Source organism: Bison bison, unplaced genomic scaffold, assembly GCF_000754665.1.
Source record: "Bison bison bison isolate TAMUID 2011002044 unplaced genomic scaffold, Bison_UMD1.0 scf7180017864376, whole genome shotgun sequence".
Lineage (NCBI taxonomy): Eukaryota > Metazoa > Chordata > Mammalia > Artiodactyla > Bovidae > Bison > Bison bison.
The window spans coordinates 8491772-8510798 of NW_011494948.1; the positions used below are offsets into that span (position 1 = coordinate 8491772).

Below are 19027 nucleotides of genomic sequence, written 5' to 3' on the forward strand. Positions count from 1 at the left end.
GTTTATTTAAACCTTTCAAACCGCCCATCCTACATTATGACCATGTCAAAATTGCGGTGTGTGATATATTTGTCAATACTGTTTATGAGTCTTTGGGGAGAAATAAATCTCAGACATTAACACTGTGCAGACCCCATATATGAGTTTATAAGTCTCTTATTGCCAATTTGGAGGTTAAACTCAAAATTATAAGCACAGATATTTTTAGAACTTTTTGGTAGTAGCATTGAAAAAAATCTGGTAAAACTAATTCAAAGATTATAATAAAGGAAAATGTTTAATCAAACAAAATAACCTAGATCATTTAATTTCAAAAAACAATGCCTCAAATTGTACAGTATTTTGGGTACAAAGGTAACAGTGCTTTTTAAATATCAACTCTCTCTACATAAGTCAATGCCGATAATCACCAGAATGTATAAAATAAACACACTTTCATATTTATGTACATATACCAACTAGTTATATGTAAAATGCTTACTGATTTTAATTCCTAATAGAATGAAAATTATATGGAATTTAATTTTCAATCCAATAATCTGTGTCTCTATTAAGAGATAAGAATATAATTGAAAGATTTCAAAATATTCAAAGTCAAATTAAGCCTTTCAGCAGTATATCTTCAAGCACGCACATACTTGGACTTCATTAAATTTTCCATTGCCAAATCACCTTTTTTTTTTAAAGGCAAACAGAAGATGAGCATGACTGAAAGCACATCTTTAAAATATATATATACCTGCCATATTAGTAAAAGAAAAAAAAAATAATACAAGCACTTCATGCAAAAATCAGGCACCAAAAAAAAAAGGCCCCAAAGATTTTGACAATACCATAACACACAGCAGAATTCATGCTAATGACTCCTACTCTATATATGCTCTCAGTATGTATTGAGATATTTCGTTAAAAATGAATTAAAAGTTAAATAAAAATTCTTAAAAACAATTCAATACATCTGACCTCACGGGTAATATTTTCATATGCTTCTGGTTAAATATACGATGTGGTTGGTCCCCAGAGGGAAGAGGCAAACAAACAAATTACATTAATGGTAAGTGATGGTATGGCTTCATTTTATTCTGATCAGACTATCTCGGAAGCATTGTGTTTCTTCCCGGTATCACTCTTCAGGAGAAACAAACTGTATGGCATTACTTCGGTGAAAAAATACACCAAATTATATCATTTGAAAACAGGTAAAGGGAGACAGGCAAGACATGATAGTGGAGTTGAAAAGAAATATAGATATCTTCCACATGGTTCCAGTAGACAGAAGTAGCATAGAGGGAGAAACTTCCAGAAGATAATCATGCTGATGGCCTTCTATAAATAAGATATCATCATCTTGGGTGTTTCACACATCCTATGTCACTTAATCTTCTTAGTGAATTATCGACATTGCCATCATTATCCCCTTTTCACAGATGAGAAAGTTGAGGCTTAAACTCACCCAAAGTTACCCACCAACATCTCAGATGTGAATTAGTTCTATCTGATTCCCATGGCCGTTTAACTATTACATTGCTTCCCTGGGAAGTTAGACATTAACCAAACATTCAAAAGAACTTTTGAACACAGTTTTCTAAAGGCAAAACATATTCGCTTCAAGACACTGCTGGATTATAACCTGGCTAGTATTGTAGCAGACTTGTGCACAGAACATGTGGTTGGTCTAGGTGATCAAACAGCTCTGAAATTTGATATATCTATCTCCTTTGAAAACAAATCTAGTTGAAGTTCTATTAGAGTGAACTTATGGTGAGGATTAAGGAGGAAGAAGATACCCACTTCTTTTTAAAAATGATACACTTTTTATATATTTAAAATCCAGGACAAACTGGATAAAATTGTTAGTCTTTGCATCCAAAAGGAGTAAACAAAGAATTAAAGTGAGAAAACTCCTTTGGGCAAGTCAAAAGTTGATGGTTGTGCTTTTTAAAAGTTATGCATTCTGTGACTGTGTATTCTAGGCCAAAAAGGATTAGGTTCTTAGCTTTTAACTTGGTAACAACCCAAGAACCATGGGTACAAAAAAAAAAAAACATATATGGAATCTAAGTTGAGTAAAGAACCAAAGACATAGGCTTCCTTCAATTATTCAAATTGAAGAACGGCAAATTTCAATACGCATCTGATAATGGGCTAGGCAACCCACGTGTCAAACATGTTATAAAATACCAAAGTATCCAGTGTTCTAATACTTTTGAGGGGACTAATCATACCGCCCATTCAGATTTTGCATACTGATTTAATCCTAAGACTACCACATCTGCTTTAGAGATTGTACTCTTTCAAGAAGCTTAAAAAATATATTACAGGAATGAAGCACCGAGAACCGTATATACTCACACAGACCTAAACTGTACCAGTAGCCACATTACTTATAGATAGCAATAAAAATAAGCAATGGCCCAGAAAGCAGGAGATAATAAGTAAAATAAATACTTTCATTTAAAAGCAAGATTTGCCCTTAGTTCCACTGTTCCTGTTTTAAATACCCCCAAGAAGGAAAGTTTATTATTTCCTTGGCTAAACGTTCCTAATTTTGTTTCCATAACATCAACACATAAGTATTAGTATCTCTCCCCAAATGCACAATAAACACTTTTCCTATTAACAGCTAAAATCTGCTGGAAAAACCAATCAAGAGCAGTATAATTAAGTATCAAGTCAGAAACCATGCTGTCCTGGATGTGTGCATTTGGACTGGCAGTTTATTTCGATATAATAGAAATGCTACAGACTATGTCTTGTGAAAAAAACCCACTTAGGCCAGGGGAAGGAATATAGGAGTGGTATTTAAGTACCCATATACTTACAGATTATTAAATTATTACATAAAAATAATATATCTAAGAATTCATTCATGTATTAGAGCAAAGAAAGCAGTATTTATTAAATATACCAGTTACTAGCATTTACAGAGTGTGTCCTATTTGCCAGGCATTGATCTACGTGCTAGAGCTAATTTAAAGTTTTCAAATCTCATTATACATTTATAAGAAAAGTATGATTATTATTCTAACTTTACAGATGAGGAAACTGAAGCTGGAAAATTGTGTCTTGCCCAACTCCTGCTGTTAGGTTGTAGAAGCCAGAATTTGAAAGCTAGCAGTGCGGTCCAACATTCCTCCCCATTACACTTCACCTCATCTCCCTCTTTTGTGAAACATATTATTTATATTACTAAGCAAGAATTCATAATTTCCCTGAATTACACAAGAGATTTCTATTAATTAAGGTCCATATCATTTAGGCACAATGGAATTCCCTAAAAAGTATAACTTTTCAACACACAAAAAAGTGAATTTTATTTATCTAATTCAAGATGCTTTTCATCTGAGGACAACACTTGCATTTGTTGATGTATATACAGATTGTGCTGCATGTCTGTAAACTGCTTGCTTGCATTCCACTTCTGATACATAAAACCAGAAGTGAAACATACAAAGTGCTTTACACAGGTCTTGGGTTTCTTCGATTTATTTCCCCATTTTTTAAGGATCATTATTACCATTGGAATGATCCTATTTGCATGCAAGATGATTTCTAATGATTGTTACTATTTGTAATAATCTGTATTGGAAAGCTCCCTGGCTGGCTCTTACCTGAACTGCAAAGTACTCTTGTGGGCTCTCTGGGAAACACCAAATATCATAAACTGCAGGTGGCTCATGGAATTATTCTAACTGCAAGCAATAGCACTTCATAGTAATGAAAGAGAAATGTATTTGTTTCTTAACTAAGTAGGTAAATAGCTTGCTTTATTGCTACTCTTTGGGGACCAACGATTTTGGAACATAACATATCAAATCGGTAGGCCATCAAAGCTCATTAATTTATATTCAGTTGTTTCAGATGTGTTTTGTTATCACGGCATGCTGGATGACATGTTAAATTTACCATGTGTGAGTACTAGCATTTTCTAAGTGAAATAATGGTATATGCTAGTGAAATATGTTATTTAATGAACAGCACTGGGCACGAAGAGTCCTTATGTATGCAGCCACTGCAGCTAAAGGTCTAATGTGCTCATTCTAATGTCTGTACCGTTAGTAAACAGCTCTTACAAAATCCTAGACCTTTCAACAAGGTAATCAATATACTTGAGAGTAATAAAAACTTATTTCATTAAAATGTTTAGCCATAAGTAAGAAAAACACTCTTCCCCTAAACCGGCCAAATTTAAAAAACAAAACTATGTTAGATACTTTTCGTGTTTTAGAACTGAAAATGGTAGAGAATCATTATTGTAAATAAATTACAGTATACAGATGCACATGTATATAACAATTTATGTAGCTGTGGGAGGTTTCAGCCAATTAAAAATATAGAATTATCAGGCTCAAAGTAGTTATTTGATCTCCTCCCATAGAGAATCCTGTGTGTGGATTTCCCTCCTCTTTCTCTAGTCTGTATTCCTCTCTGTCCCCGGCTCCTTTTCAGGGCTATTGTTACAAGTGCTACAGCCCCCTTATTAGCATATGTGAGTCTTCAACAGCAGACAAAATTCTCTACAAAAATAGTGCCTCCAAACAGTGTCTTTCACTAGAGAAAATCACCCTAGGCATACTAAATTAAATAGAAATGTAAGTTTTACACAAAAGCAAAATGTGATCCTTTTCCAGATGCTTTTCCTTTAAAAGCAAAAATCAGTGTTATTTGCACCATTTCACCTCTAAAAGAGAATCTTTTTTTTTTTTTGATATCAGAATTCTGAAGCATAAAATCACAAACGATTAAGGAATCTAACATGTTTTTATGTTATGCCTGCTGCTCTGTTCACATGTACAAAAAAATCTTCTGTCATAAAACAAAAATTAACAAAGGAGAGAATAACTGTAAATTTCTACAATTTCTGAATATTCAAAATTTGTCTTCTTCAATGTCTTGAATTTTTGCCTTTTTCTCCTTTTGTAGTTTCTTATTACATTTATTACCCTGTTTACTCAATTCATACACTTTGTCATCTAAGTAAATATGACTAAAAACACACTGTATACCTCCTAATAACACTAGCAAACATGAGAATGAAAAAGGGAAGTTATTAAATGGTGCATTGGCCAGTGACAGAGCTTAATTTCTTGGGGAATTAATATATATGTAAATACGGCACTTTCCATTAAACATCTTCAAATAAAGTAGGTGTTTAATGTACTTCTTTCATCGCAAAGGGTTAATCAGCAAGGTTGACATTTGGGAATTTTCTGCATCATGCTCCTCCCTCTCCCCTAGTGCAGCCAAAAATCATCTGACAGGAAACGTAAGATTAAGTTTGTCCTACCTAAGCGAACAAAGAGTGCTCTGAACAGGCCACTCGTTTACTGCAGAGCGGGAACTTTTCTAATCCTGCTGGAATCTGCAGTGCTGCTCAGAAAATATCGTGGAAAAAGTTGTTTTCTTTCCTCTGACATCTTGTCTCTGGTCATCCCATTTCAGTCATACTGCAGATCCTGCTGCTTCTCCCATGAAGGTTAACGTAAAGCTCCAAACATAATCATGTGGAAAATGGACATTATTGATTCCTACGGTCCATTGTTCCCCTATCCTAAGTCCCTGAAGTTCAAGTTCAATCTGGAATTACATCATGTCTGGTTTCTCCTGGTTACCAGACGGCTTGAGACGTGACCACAGCTACAGAAAAAACAAACAGCCTTCTTCACGCTTCGGCTCCCCTATCGATTCAAACGTAAACTTTTTTTCTTTCTCTCAAGTATGCTTCAAGTATGGAGCATGGTTAATTTAGAGATTAAGTTCCAAATTAGATTATCTAATGGCATCTTAATGGATTGCTGACCCATTTCCTGTGGGATGGCAGCATGCAAGTCTGGCTGGAATACAATTAATTTCTTAGGAAGTCTTCTGAAGAGTTTCCTAGATAAAAAGGAAATGTTGTGTTGTGCAAATCTTTCTTTACAAATGGAGAAAGTTAGGCAAAACTGCAACAAATCCCCAATGTATTTTTCAACAGCCAGATTACAGATAACTGTGTGTGTATAAACACCAGATCAAGATTATTTTTAAGAATGCTCACACTTTAATTTTTGGGTTCCTAATAGGTGCAAATAATTTTCATGAAAACGTAGTAGTAATTCTTTTAAATAGAATATCCAAATACAAAGAGCAACAGTAGTTAGCAGCTCTAGCTCCCAAACAATGGTCATGTGCGATTTTGGCTTTTGCAAATTCCCCTCCTTGAACCGGATTCTCCCATTCAGCCACCTCCTTATCAGCATTTCTATCATAGTCCCAGAGTGGTGCTAGGGACCCAGAATGGTGTGTAAAAAGTTGAACATTTTGAATACACGTTAGAGCTGACAGCTGAAAAGGAAATTCAGCACTCTGAGAATAAAGCTCCCCCCCAGGAACTCCAGGAACAACCCAGCTGTTGTACTGTAGTTATGTGTCAAGATAACAAACTGAAAGCAGGAAATGCTAAGCTGGTGAATTTGTAGGGATGGTCTACAGCTAATGTGGAAATACAAGTTAACTCTTAACATTACCTAAAGCCAGGACAGGGGTTTGGGGGAGAATGGATACATGTATATGTATCCTTAAGTCCCCTCACTGTTTATCTGAAACTGTTCACAAGATTGTTAATCAGCTATATCCCAATACACTAAAATGTTTTTGGTGTTAAAGCCAGTACAAACACCACCAGCATTACACACATGTCATATGTTTGTACATGACACATGTATACACACACACCCATGCATACATGTGCATGTACATGCACACCATTCATGCATACATGTTATATGCATATGTATATTTTACATACAAACATAATTTGCAACACAATAGTGAAAATTATTTTGTTTAAATATTCATTCTTAGGTCATTGAGGACATATTTTACAAAGAAATGTTTAAAGGATGAAGCAATGAAAATGGTACACGTTTGAGGAGAGGGTTTTGCAAATAGACTTAAATGTATGAAATGAATGCTATTATTCCTTCCTTTTTGCCCTCCTTCTCCTGACCAATCAGATCCAAATAATCTTTACTGGCTGCTAAATTTCTCCTGGGAAATCAAGCAACTCTCTAGAATTGCAGTAATAAACGACAATTTCTTACAAAAACATGTGTAAAGTCACTACAGAATGAAGTATTCAACTCATAGAAAGGAACTGCTAACACGTGTAACATGGAAAATAGCTGATAAAAGTCTCTTCGGTGCCATTCAATTATGGCATCAGCAGAAACACAAAAATCCCACCAATTATTTCAGTAAAATCTTCATTTATTCATTATTTCAGAGGCTGAGCAAATGGTTTGTGTAAACATATCCTTCAGTAACACGCACATGTTTATTTTAGCCATCTGAAGGCTGCTGCTATGTTTATAGAAGCCATCAGACACATACAGCCACTCACTTGTGGCTTTGCCTTTTCTTGAAAGAGGTGAAGGGGGAAAAGAGGGACTGAAACAATAAATCCAGTTTCTCTTTTGCATAAAGTACTCCCTCCAATGTTTTAAAATAACTTTTGTTTATATTATTCTTGGATTGTCCTGTGGCTTTCTTGTTCATTCAAATATATTGCTCTTTCATATTTGATAGTACAAGCTATGTTCTGGCTATAGCTTCAAGAAAGCAAGCCAGTTAGGGAGTTAACTGCTGTATTTGTTTATACCCACATAACTCACAGATGTAACAGTGTAATTTGTCCATATCAGAGGACAAAGCATAGACACAACAGTACTCTCATGAACAGCATAAGCAACTCATCACCTATTACCCTGCTAAGAGCTGAGCCCCTCCGGACTCATGCAGAAGTGAGCACTCTGCCAAGGGATTTCACTCTGGGTTAACTGCAGTACCTGACCTTTGAGTTAGGGGGGAAAAAATCACATTTTCAAGATGCAAGCAACACACACACACACACACACAGCTCTCAAAATTCTAATGTCAAAACAACAAAACACCTTCAGGGTTGCAACTTAATAAGTCTGTGAAAACTTTCCAAAGGAGTCAGCTTCAGTTCTGAAGGGAATGTTTATACACTGGGATTGGGGGATGCATGGAGAGAGAAGAGGATGGAGGAAATCTTCCAGCTTTGATTTATGCTCGCATAGCTCCCTGGGCACTTACATTTTCAGTCTCGAGGAAGAAATTGCCTTTGACATGGAAACACCCCGGGCACATGGACGGGCACAAGGAGGTGACCATGGACAGTGATTATACCAAGAAGATAATGGCAGCAAACAGCAATCAAAATAAAACCAAACACTTTCTTTGCCTCGTCCTCTGCTACTGCAAAGTCTCCAGGGATCCACAACAAAAATAACCTGATATTTTCTTTCTTCCATTAGGACAGAGGCAAATGATTTAATTTATTCAGATCCTTCGAAAGTTGTAGGAATGGCCTGAAGATTTTAGATGTCTGTTATCTACTTTAAAAGTAACAGCATTACAGACATTTCTGATTTTTTTTGATATCTTTTTTCAGAAAAAAAAAAACTATTATGCTTCATAAATAACTGCAAGACGCATATTATAAACCATGCATAAATTATGCATATGTTGTGCCACAGACATGGCCTATGTGTATGATCAAATACAGACTCTACTTGTGCCTATTTTGGATAAGTATAATAAAGCAAAGCAAGCTGCTGTCTCCTTTGAGTTCATTTATTCTGAACTGTAGGGTACTTATTTTAAGAATGGTGAGGGTATGTATCAGTCATGTAGTGTCTGGGACTGCCCACCACAGCATTTCAATAAATACCTGTTGAATGTATGAACGTTTCGCCTGCTATAATCAATTATGCATCCCCTGAATCATGATAAAAAGGGAAGAAACAAACCAACTACACTTGTCAAGCTTTTTGAAGCATTAAGGCCATTCTACATATCATTATCTACTAATCCCCAAAAATTATTTTGGAGAGAAAAAATAAAATCTTAAATGACTTGGTTTTTTTCCTGAGTGATTATGACCTGAAGCTGATGACCACACCAACTTTTCACCAAGAAGGTGATGTGTAAGATGAATAAAGCTCTCTTAAGAAATGAGTTTGGTCATCATACTAATTCACTCCAGTCCCTGTGTTCTGCGATGATTCATTGTCCACTCACCTTTTCTTTTTGGGAACATCAGTTTTTGAGTTGAAACATTACTAGGACCCAGGTGCAGTTACATTTTAAGTCTCCAGCAATTTATACCCTCATTTCACTTTAATGTACTTTAGCAATACTACCCAGTTTTAGATAAGTAAATGTCAGTCAGTAACCCACAGATTTGGAAACTCACACAGCTACATCCACATTAAAAAAACACAGGCACTTGCCATCTAACTTGCAACTTTTTCTAAATACAGTAAGGTTTATATGTAGAAATGGGCCATTTAGCCAACCAACAGAACATGGAATGTAAGGATAAATAAAATTATATCCAAACACTGTGTTACCAAGTCAAATCAACTTCTAAAATACTAACAAAGACTATTTAAATAAATAAATAGTTTATCTTCTTTCACTGAGTGTATCTTTTCTTTCTAAGTATACATTGTATTTTTTCCCCAAATGGATGAATAATATAAGCTTCATGGAAAAAATATCAAAAAGGTAAAAATGTATACATTTTAAAGTGGATGTTAAGCTAGTTTCTAAAAAGAGGAAAAGTCATATGGCATTCATTTCAGACAGTGAATTAAAAAAAGTCAACAAGCTTTTAAAACAGAATCTAACTAATTTTCTTAATTTTTACCTGAGTAAAAAGTAGAAATTTTATTAATTTCATTCTTTGAAACTCTACTCTTTTTTTCCTATCAAGCATATGAAGATGCTTTTACAACCAATACTAGAGAATGTACTTTTAACATAGGGATGCTCAGTAAAGAGAAGATGACAATCAGAGAGGAGATGGAAAATTATGTTGGCTCTACTTTTGTTGAACTCCTTATGGGATTACCTCAGTCTTCTATAAATTTTTATCTCATTACATATGATTATATCATGAATTTTAATCATTTAATTTGTCAATTTAACACAATTTGTTCTTTACTGAAATAATTCATAAGAAGTTGAACTAGCATGACCTACTTTCTAAAACCAATGAATGAGACACTATCAAAACTACTTTCAAAAATGAAATTTTAGAGTGATCTTCTCAGCCAACCACATCAATTCTCAGTGATTCACATCAAGGTACAAACAGAAGTTAAATTTTTTTTAAACCAAATTCCTTCTCTAGCTGTTGATTCCAACAATCCCCACCTCCCCCCACACCCACACCGAAATTCATGAGTGTTGCTAATAAAGTTAAATTGACTAATCTGAACATTATTTTATCTTTCCTCCTTTGAGAAGGGAGTAAATGAGTCTAAAATGATTTAAAGTTAACAGTAAAGAAAAAGAGCTGAAAAAAGAAAAATCTATAATGGGAAAAGCCAATATTTTACCCTCAGATAGCTGAAAAGTCTTCCCTAAAACTATGATTTCAATTTTCAGGTCCTAAATCTAAGTGTCAAATAACCTCCTCCCCCTCCCCACCCCACCCTCACCAATATTATAAACTGTTGACAACATCTGACAGTGCTCAGAAATTCTAATCATTAATTACTATTTGCTCTAGTCTCCTATTAATTTGAAGTTATATCTCAATAAGAAATAAGGAGGAAGAGGGTAGGGAAAGAGGAATGGTATAGCTAAAACAACTAAAATTTTAATATATACTTTCCATAAAGCTAGTTAGAAACAAACACTGTAGCTCATGTAATTTTTAGGTGTAAGTGTAGGGTTGGAAATAATTAAAATGTTACCTTTGCCAAGTAATTCCCAATGTATCCTCACTGGTACTGGGGTATAAATGCCTGCCGTTTTGATTCATGGTCCAGTCACAAATCCTCAGCTGTCAATTGAAACCTAGCAGTCAGATATGGATCGAGCAGTACTACAGTTTTTAGTATTTAAATGAACACATGCAAACTAGTACTGTACATGGCATTAACCTTATTTTCCCAAGAGGCAACTTAAAAAAAAAAAAAAAAGGCAAAGAAAACCTTACTCTGAAAAGCAAAATTCCTAGAATATATTTCAGAAAAAGCTATTGCAATATGCTTCTCTATTAATTAAAGCATACAAGAGAAATAAGTGCTTAGAACATAACAATTAGACATTAATTAGATTACAAAATGAGCTGAAATAAAAGCAAACGTTAATGTTCAATAGAGAGAGATATATCTTAGAAAAAAATTTTTAAGCTTTTAAAAATATATAACATACCAAATCATCTGCACTGAGTAAAATAATCAATAACTTTAAGCATGCAGTTTGCAAAACACAGAAGACATGCAGTTTAGAGGAGAAAGGCCCCACTTTATAAACATTTCCCCTAAGTTATGTTTAGAAGCATCAAGGGATTCAGTTTTAGATATTTACTAATTTTACTCAAACTGGCAAATTTTTTTTTCCATAAAGAGTTGATACTTTATTTAGTTTCTACTTTATTTTAAACTCAGAGTAATGGCATTGGAAATCCTTTACCACATTTGAATAGAGTGAGGAATGCACTGAATACTAGCTGAAACAAATTCTTCCCAGCTCTCCAAATCATCAGCTCTGCCCTTCAGAGGTTGTTCCAGTAACCCTATCCAGCTCTGTTTGGTTAACAGCTGCCCTACAGTGCTAGCAGATTTATTGAAAAGATATATTGCTTATTTTTATGCTTAAGAAAGTAAACTTATCTGGCTTTGGGGGGAACAAAAACACTGGAAAATCATGGTTTTTAATCTGTAGATAGCTATGCTGTAAATTAACTGAATCTCGCACTGAAAAGAGGACTTATTCACAGCAATCCACTAAACCTGGCGTGCTGCTTTTCAGTAAGAATTTCTAGAAGATGATGATTGGAGCCAAAGTCCCTTTAAACTTATGATAAGTTACTTTAATCCTTTCTGATAACAGTATGGCAAAAAAAAAAAAAAAAAAAAATGGCTATTAAGAACCTTTCCCTTTAAGACTAGTTTCTACATACTATAATAGTGATTCTACAGTTTGAGAATATTTGGTTTTGCTTATTTTTCTACAGCTCTCTGAGGCTCAAAAATACCATCTAAAATTCCCCAAACATGCATTTTAATTATATCGAGATTTCAGGTAAAAGTAATTATATACATTAAAGAACTTTAATTAATCACATAAATAACTAGTTAAAAAGCTGAAACAGTTCACTTAATGTAGACAGTTAAAAGATATGTAAAATTTGCTTAGGATATATTTCATAATAAGCCATACATCAGGAAAGAAATTAAATTATAATGAAAAATATTCTTAAAATGGATCTTAATGCCTGCATAAAGGAGAAAATGTTTACTTGATTCATTTTAAATCAAACAGAACAAAATTTTATGATGTTTTAAAAGTTCTCAACATGGAGCATTTAATCAGAAATGCAATGTAATTAGGCAATTTGAAAAAAATTTTTTTTCAGTAAGAGTCACTTGCCTCCTTCAAAGTGCATTCTTTTCAAGCAATACTAGGAAAACAATCTAAAAACAGTTGAAGGTGTTTGGCTTTGCATAACAATTATCTTAAGGACCACTCATAGATTATTCTGCTGCTGCTAGGTCACTTCAGTCATGTCCGACTCTGTGTGACCCCACAGACGGCAGCCCACCAGGCTCCCCTGTCCCTGGGATTCTCCAGGCAAGAATACTGGAGTGGGTTGCCATTTCCTCCTCCAAGAAAAGTGAAAGCGAAGTTGCTCAGTCGTGTCCGACTCTTCACGACCCCATGGACTGCAGCCTACCAGGCTCCTCCGTCCATGGGATTTTCCAGGCAAGAGTACTGGAGTGGGGTGCCTTCTCCACTCATAGATTCTGCTCTAGTCCTAATTTTGAGTCGGTTAGATATTCTGAAGAACGGAGGGGTATATTTAGAATTACATAATCCTGCTAATAATTAATTTCAGGTTAGTTTCTATGAGTCTCTCAGATTACACTGGAAAAATTTTCAGAAAGAGAAGCTAGCTTCACCAAGCCAAGTGAACCTAAGCATCACTCACTGGTTGGCTTGTTCTCAGCTAACTGGGAACACTACTGTCTCCTTGGAAGAATGCACATGTAAATCAGTTTTTTTGATGTTCATGTTGCTAGTTTTTTGCTTGTTTCTGTTTATTATTCCTACAAAATGTCCACTAGGCTATCTTTGACCACCTGTTGAACACTTAAAATCAACATAGTGTATACCTGAAATTTAAAAATGTTAAAAATTATTTTAAAAAAAAATAAAAATAAATATGAAAATATAAAACTTGAACAACAAAAAAAAAATCAACATAGTCTTAGGTGTTTCTTTCCCAGCAGTAGCCTCAAAAGGATTAAACCTCGCTACAGCTCTTCACTTTCAACCAGATTTAAGGTACATGAGAACAAAATATCTTCTTCCAAACAGACAATTATGCTTAAATAAACAAAAAACAACCACTGAACATATTTAATAATAACCTAAATGACAAAGAAATGGGTAGGATATTAATTAGTGTTGACTTCCCTTCAGTTACCAAAAATATAAAATACAACTTAAACTTATTTAGCTATTTAGATTGTGGGCTGGCATTATCAACATTTCCAAAAATTTCTGAGGAGAAATATTTATACCTGTTTATATGTTATAACCTACTTAAGCCAGGTAACTTAATGAAGAGCCTTTCTCTTCATTTTTTTCTTTTATTAACTTCCTTTTGCATAAAGCATCCTTCAATTAATACTTAATAAACTTCATGATTGAACAAAATAATTAAAATAGAAACTGCATATTCACTGAAAATTTCCATGATGCTAATTCCTAACAAAATCAGTTTCTAAGAATCTTGTTTGAATATGATAGTTCTGACTCAGCAAATTTTGAACAGATTCTCAGCTGATGAAAAGTTAATATTAAGTGTATTTAAGCTTCTTTTTGGAAAAGTTAAATATTGTTGGTGTTAGTATGATTCAGAATTCCTAACCAAAATGGATTTTATATTAGGCTTTAAATGTTTAAAATGATAGGTAATAATCTTATTTGAATTTAGGGTTCTGAATCCTCAATTTCTGTCCTGTGAGAGAGTTGGTGTTATGTAATTTAGCTATCAATTACCTTTTAATTAAAATTTTTAAGTGGTACTTAAATATATGCCTTTCATTAACATAAATTTTTTCTGCAAGGTTTCAATAATACCCTAGTGATTTTTCCAATAATTTTTCCTCAAAAAATAGGAGGATACTTCCCCCCACCCCCTGCCCCTGATAGTAACCAAATTTAAAACAGCAGGAGCAAAGTAGTTTAGAAATTTAGTTGAAGTTGTATGTTTGTAGCAACTCTTACATTTGTAACAATATAGACCCTTTGACAGATTTGATTGTATGCATATTCTTACATAAATACACAGACAAAATTTAAATTCTTCAATTTATATGTACCCACAAACAAATTAAATTGTTTAGAAAATTAAGGAAAATTTTATATTAAAATAATTATGCCCAGATTTCCAAAAGAAAACAGAAGGTAAGGTAAAGAAGTTAATATTCTCCTTTAAAAAAGCTATGACTGAAGAGATGGGGCTGAAGAAGTCCAAACAACTTAAAAAGAAGGCAAGGTCAAGTTTTCACTGCAGATGTTCTTAGGATGACGTTCCCTAAAGGCTCTGGAATGAGAACCTCATTCTAAGTCTAACTCAAATGAGTTCCAGAAAAATAAGGATGGAGACCATCTAGCTTCCTTCAGAAAAATCTGCCTAAGGGGAAACACCTAAGATCTGGATCTTGTCCTAGCCTACAGAGCACTCAGATATTCACGTAGGTAGAATCAGCATTGCCTGTGATTTCAGAATAAGAGTCTGTTTATTCACATGAAGGCGCTCCATTGTTATTAACAGGAGCTTTTGTAAATGCCTGGCAATTAGCTTTGGGAACAAAAGAAAGAAGGTAAGAAAACGTTCTACTTTGCTGGACTCAGCAAATAGGCCCATGTACTAACAGTCTCTTATGATGACAACGGCTCTCAGTTGAACCAGTAAACCATTAAACTGTAAACAGAATAATCAACACAGGCAAATTTATCTTTTCACTTCTTATTTTCCAACCTTACAGGGACCCTCAAGACAGAATCTTGAAAGGTGTATTTTATGTTTTTTTAGGTTTCTTCATTTTTCCGGATAGCCCCGGAAAAAGAAAAAGAAATAGATTTTTGGTGTGTGGAGGTGCTTTTGGGGTGGGGTGCTTAAAAATATTAATCCTTGAAAATTCATACTTTCCACTTTTCATACTTTCTAAACTCTTAGATTGATTTTTATTTTATTAATTATCTCCCAGAGAGTAGATAAAATGACTCTGAAGGAAAAGGGTATAGTCTCAGTGAACAAGCAAAATGGTCAAGATAAAATTATGATATAGGTGGAACTTATAAACATATAAAAATGAAAAAGATATTCCAGGTCATCCTGGTACCTTAAAGTCACATCTAATATTACTTCCTGAAGCTTGTGCTTCTTGAATATTTAATAAACATGGTAGAGTTAAGTTAAATGGGTATGCCTAGTTCATGAGCTAAATAAACACTACTGATAAATTGTAAGAACTAGAAAATGAAAGTTTTTTTTATGTTTAAGTGGAGGCTACTTTCACCTGCAAAATTTAAGGTTTCAAGGGAACTTGGAGATCCTATAGTTCAACCTCTTCATTTTCTCTTTCCAAGATAAGAACGCAGGACAGAAGGTTTCAAGGCTTGTCCAAGCCTAGACATGTCCTGCCATGTCAACACTAAAACCACACCTCCTGACTCCTAATCCCTTTCCCACCCACCATACCAGTTTGCTCGTCATTGTTCTTTTCCTACCCTATTTTTCATGTACAGCTCAAAAATTTTTAAGGCTAAAATGTCCATAATTATAAATTTTTATAATTTTCTATTTCCCCCTGATTCTACTTAAAGGTTCTAAAGTTAAAATTTTCAGAAAAGACAATTTTCCCTTTGTGATTGTGTTGACTGAAATTTAAGATTACAGTAAACATAATTTTATTTTTATGCTATCTAGAATAATTTATCTGGATATTAACATTTCATAACCAGTAAGTGAATGAATCAATGAATGATAAAAGCAGACTTTGGAAGGTTTCTTTTTTTTTTTTTTTTTTTTTAAGAACTAGCCAAAAAGCTAAACATTTGCATAGTCATTATTTTGAGTGAAACTTCCTCTAAATGTGTTTCCTTTCCAGCTAGCATATGTGAAAAGTGACCTCTTATCCATTTACATACCTACCCAGAAGTCATGTGATAGGGTTTTACGTCAAGCTGTCAATTATGATAACAGACACAATAAGAACAGCCCAAGTGTTGATAGCCTGCTTCCTGACTTTATTGAAAAGTTTGTTGATAGTCCACTCATGGCCTTTCAATTGCTTGCCTTTAATAAAAGACTACCTTGCCAGAAGTTTTCATATACCTAGCTTTGGCTATGCCATTTGTCAGGACAAATATTATAAAGAGATTTCAATGAATATCTTAGATAAATAAAAAAAAAAATCCTATAGAGGCATTGTCTTAAAAAGGCCATAAGATAGAACAGAAATTTTCAGCGTAACAAGAAGTCCTTTCAAATTCTAGTTTCACAATTAGATCAAGAAAAGTGTTGAAAATATTTTCATAGAAACTAGCCCAGTGATTGAAACTGAAATAAGAGCATCATACAGCCATGCAAGAGATGTAACGTGCGGAAGCCAGGGCACCAAAAAAATCCATGCAACTGAGAAGTAATGGAAGGACTTGAGCTGATTAGGCCACTGACTCATTAATAAGTAGCATTATTAATAAGCTCTAATAATAAGCATATATAATGATATTATAATTTTGAGATATGAAAATAAGCCTTGTATCCTATAAACTAGAGATCACTTGAGTTCATTGTTTCAGGGAAGGTAAAAGTGACCTTCCATTTGCTCCATCTCAAATCTATATCAAAACTCTTAGTAGCTGGTTCCAATAGTAAACCTTTGTTTCCAAACAAGAAGCTTCTTAGCTACAAACTTTTATTTCTAACCTGCAATAAGGGTTTTTTAAATATGTTGTATTGATGTATGATAGTAAGGATTTAAACTTTTATAATTACCTCACACTCAAGTATAATAGTGACCACCAAATTAACTGATTCTTTTACATTACCAAACTTTCCAGGATAACAAAGAAAAAAGACCTGCAATATAGCAAGCTCATTATGAGGCTGATCAGATTAGAAAGCGGTGCTAATTCAAGGAAGCAGTCTCATACTCACTGTTTATACTAAAATTGTTAGTCTAGATTTATACAAAAATACAATAATTTCTGTATTTTCTAAGCAATACCCAACACTCTGCTATATAATTACCATTTTCCTAGGGAGATGAAACTTGGGAAATGTAGTTTCTTCATTGCCTATCATAATGAATGTGCACAGTGTATTTAGGAAGTATAAGGCAGAAAGGAAACACCACATTTTACTAAACTTCTATGAAGTTAAGCCAGAGAAGAGGTCCCTGACACTTCTGAAAAGGTAAAAAGATATTTTTCAGCAAAGACTAAAGAGTTCAATTTGCCAGAGACCCATGAGTTCTTCAAGCCATGACACCATCTTCCAACAGAAAAGTTAAAGAAAAATGAAGTTCCAATTGAAGTTCTGATTTTAAGATTTCCCCCATGCCAATAGTGAATGCATTAAATAAATCAATTATTCCAAAGAGAATCTGGTTCCAGACCTTGAACAACACTCAAGATTGAGTTAAGAGATAGAGGAAAATTTCAAAGTTCTGATCAGCCTGCATGAGCTAATGATTATAACTAACTAGAGGGCTGTTTTTAATTGAAAATACTCAATTGGTTTAAAAAAATATTTTTGAAATATTCTTTATGACTGTGTGATTTTATTTTTCAGATTCAAATGAGATAACACATTTATAACAGCAGTGAAATTCCTATGTCAGAAGAAACTACTATTTCAAGGCAGTTAGCAACCAGTATTGATCAGTAATAATCATTATAAAAAGGAGCACAGAGATGTATAAATACTAATAACAACTGCATGTTTACCAAGTTAATGGTTATAAAAGCATATGCTTTTAGTATTCAGATCTGCCAAAATGAACATATTACTCTTACCAGTGGAGTACAGGGTTAATTTTAATATTTTCATTCAATTTAAGAAGCCAGTGTCCTTGTACGTTAGAAATAACTACACTGAAAGCTCTGCTTTAGTGTCCTGTGTGGAAAGATTATTTAAAAGATAGTCAAAATTATTCAACAATTTTAAATTTATTGTTAACTCTAATTTATATAGGCTATATTAAAGTTCTTTTCTAAGAAAAAAATAGCACTCAACAATGCACATCAATACTTTTCATAACCTAAAAGGATAAATCTTTATAAAACAGTCGCCAATAAACTGAAGAATGTACCTGGTGACAATATTTATTCTTAAGGGGTCATGTATATTAAAAGCTAAGGGGTATGTTTAAAAGAACTCTCTCAGACTAAAACCATTGCCTTTCTAATTTTGAATTTCTCCTAGCTAATATAAAATGATTGATTACCTTTATTTCATGTACCCCTTGATTTTTCTTTTCATTCATCACTGAGTACTTTAAACCGAATGCATTTAAAACCTGCTGCTAGAAGAGTGGTCTCTTTTAAATCTTTGGAGAGTAATGAAAGGACACAGTAAATCAATCTCATTTCTGCTGTAGGAAAGAGTAACCTTTACTCTGCTGAAGTCATTCAAACCATTTCTGTCCCTCTGTTCCTATACAGTAAACATGAAATTTCATCTCTAGGATTCTTTTAAAATTTGAAAGGATTAAACTAAATGAAATCCTTTAACTAGAGCCTTAGTTTAGTAATATACATGTACAGTAAGATATGCATATATATTCATTTTCTGCTTGTCTTAAATTGTAGCTTATTATGAATTAGCATATCATGCTCTTTCAATTCAAAAAAGTAGCACCAATTCTTTCATTATACAAAGGACAAATTATCTGTTTGTATGGTATTTAAGTTGAACACTGTGTTT

At 33.8% G+C, this 19027-nt stretch overlaps 1 protein-coding gene across 9 annotated transcripts in view; it reads right to left on the minus strand.

Annotated features, from left to right (window-relative positions):
- Nucleotides 1-19027, minus strand: part of NFIB (nuclear factor I/B) — a 257564-nt gene that overhangs the window by 9191 nt on the left and 229346 nt on the right. For 4 of the 9 annotated variants that reach the window (XM_010857013.1, XM_010857017.1, XM_010857014.1 and 1 more), the window contains one exon: nucleotides 10770-10858. The exons of 4 other annotated variants lie outside the window; for them this stretch is intronic. In XM_010857013.1, coding sequence (XP_010855315.1) covers nucleotides 10770-10858 — 89 coding nt within the window. Of the gene's footprint in view, nucleotides 1-10769; nucleotides 10859-19027 lie in introns of those variants that run through there. One more of the 9 variants, XM_010857018.1, reaches the window with a different exon arrangement.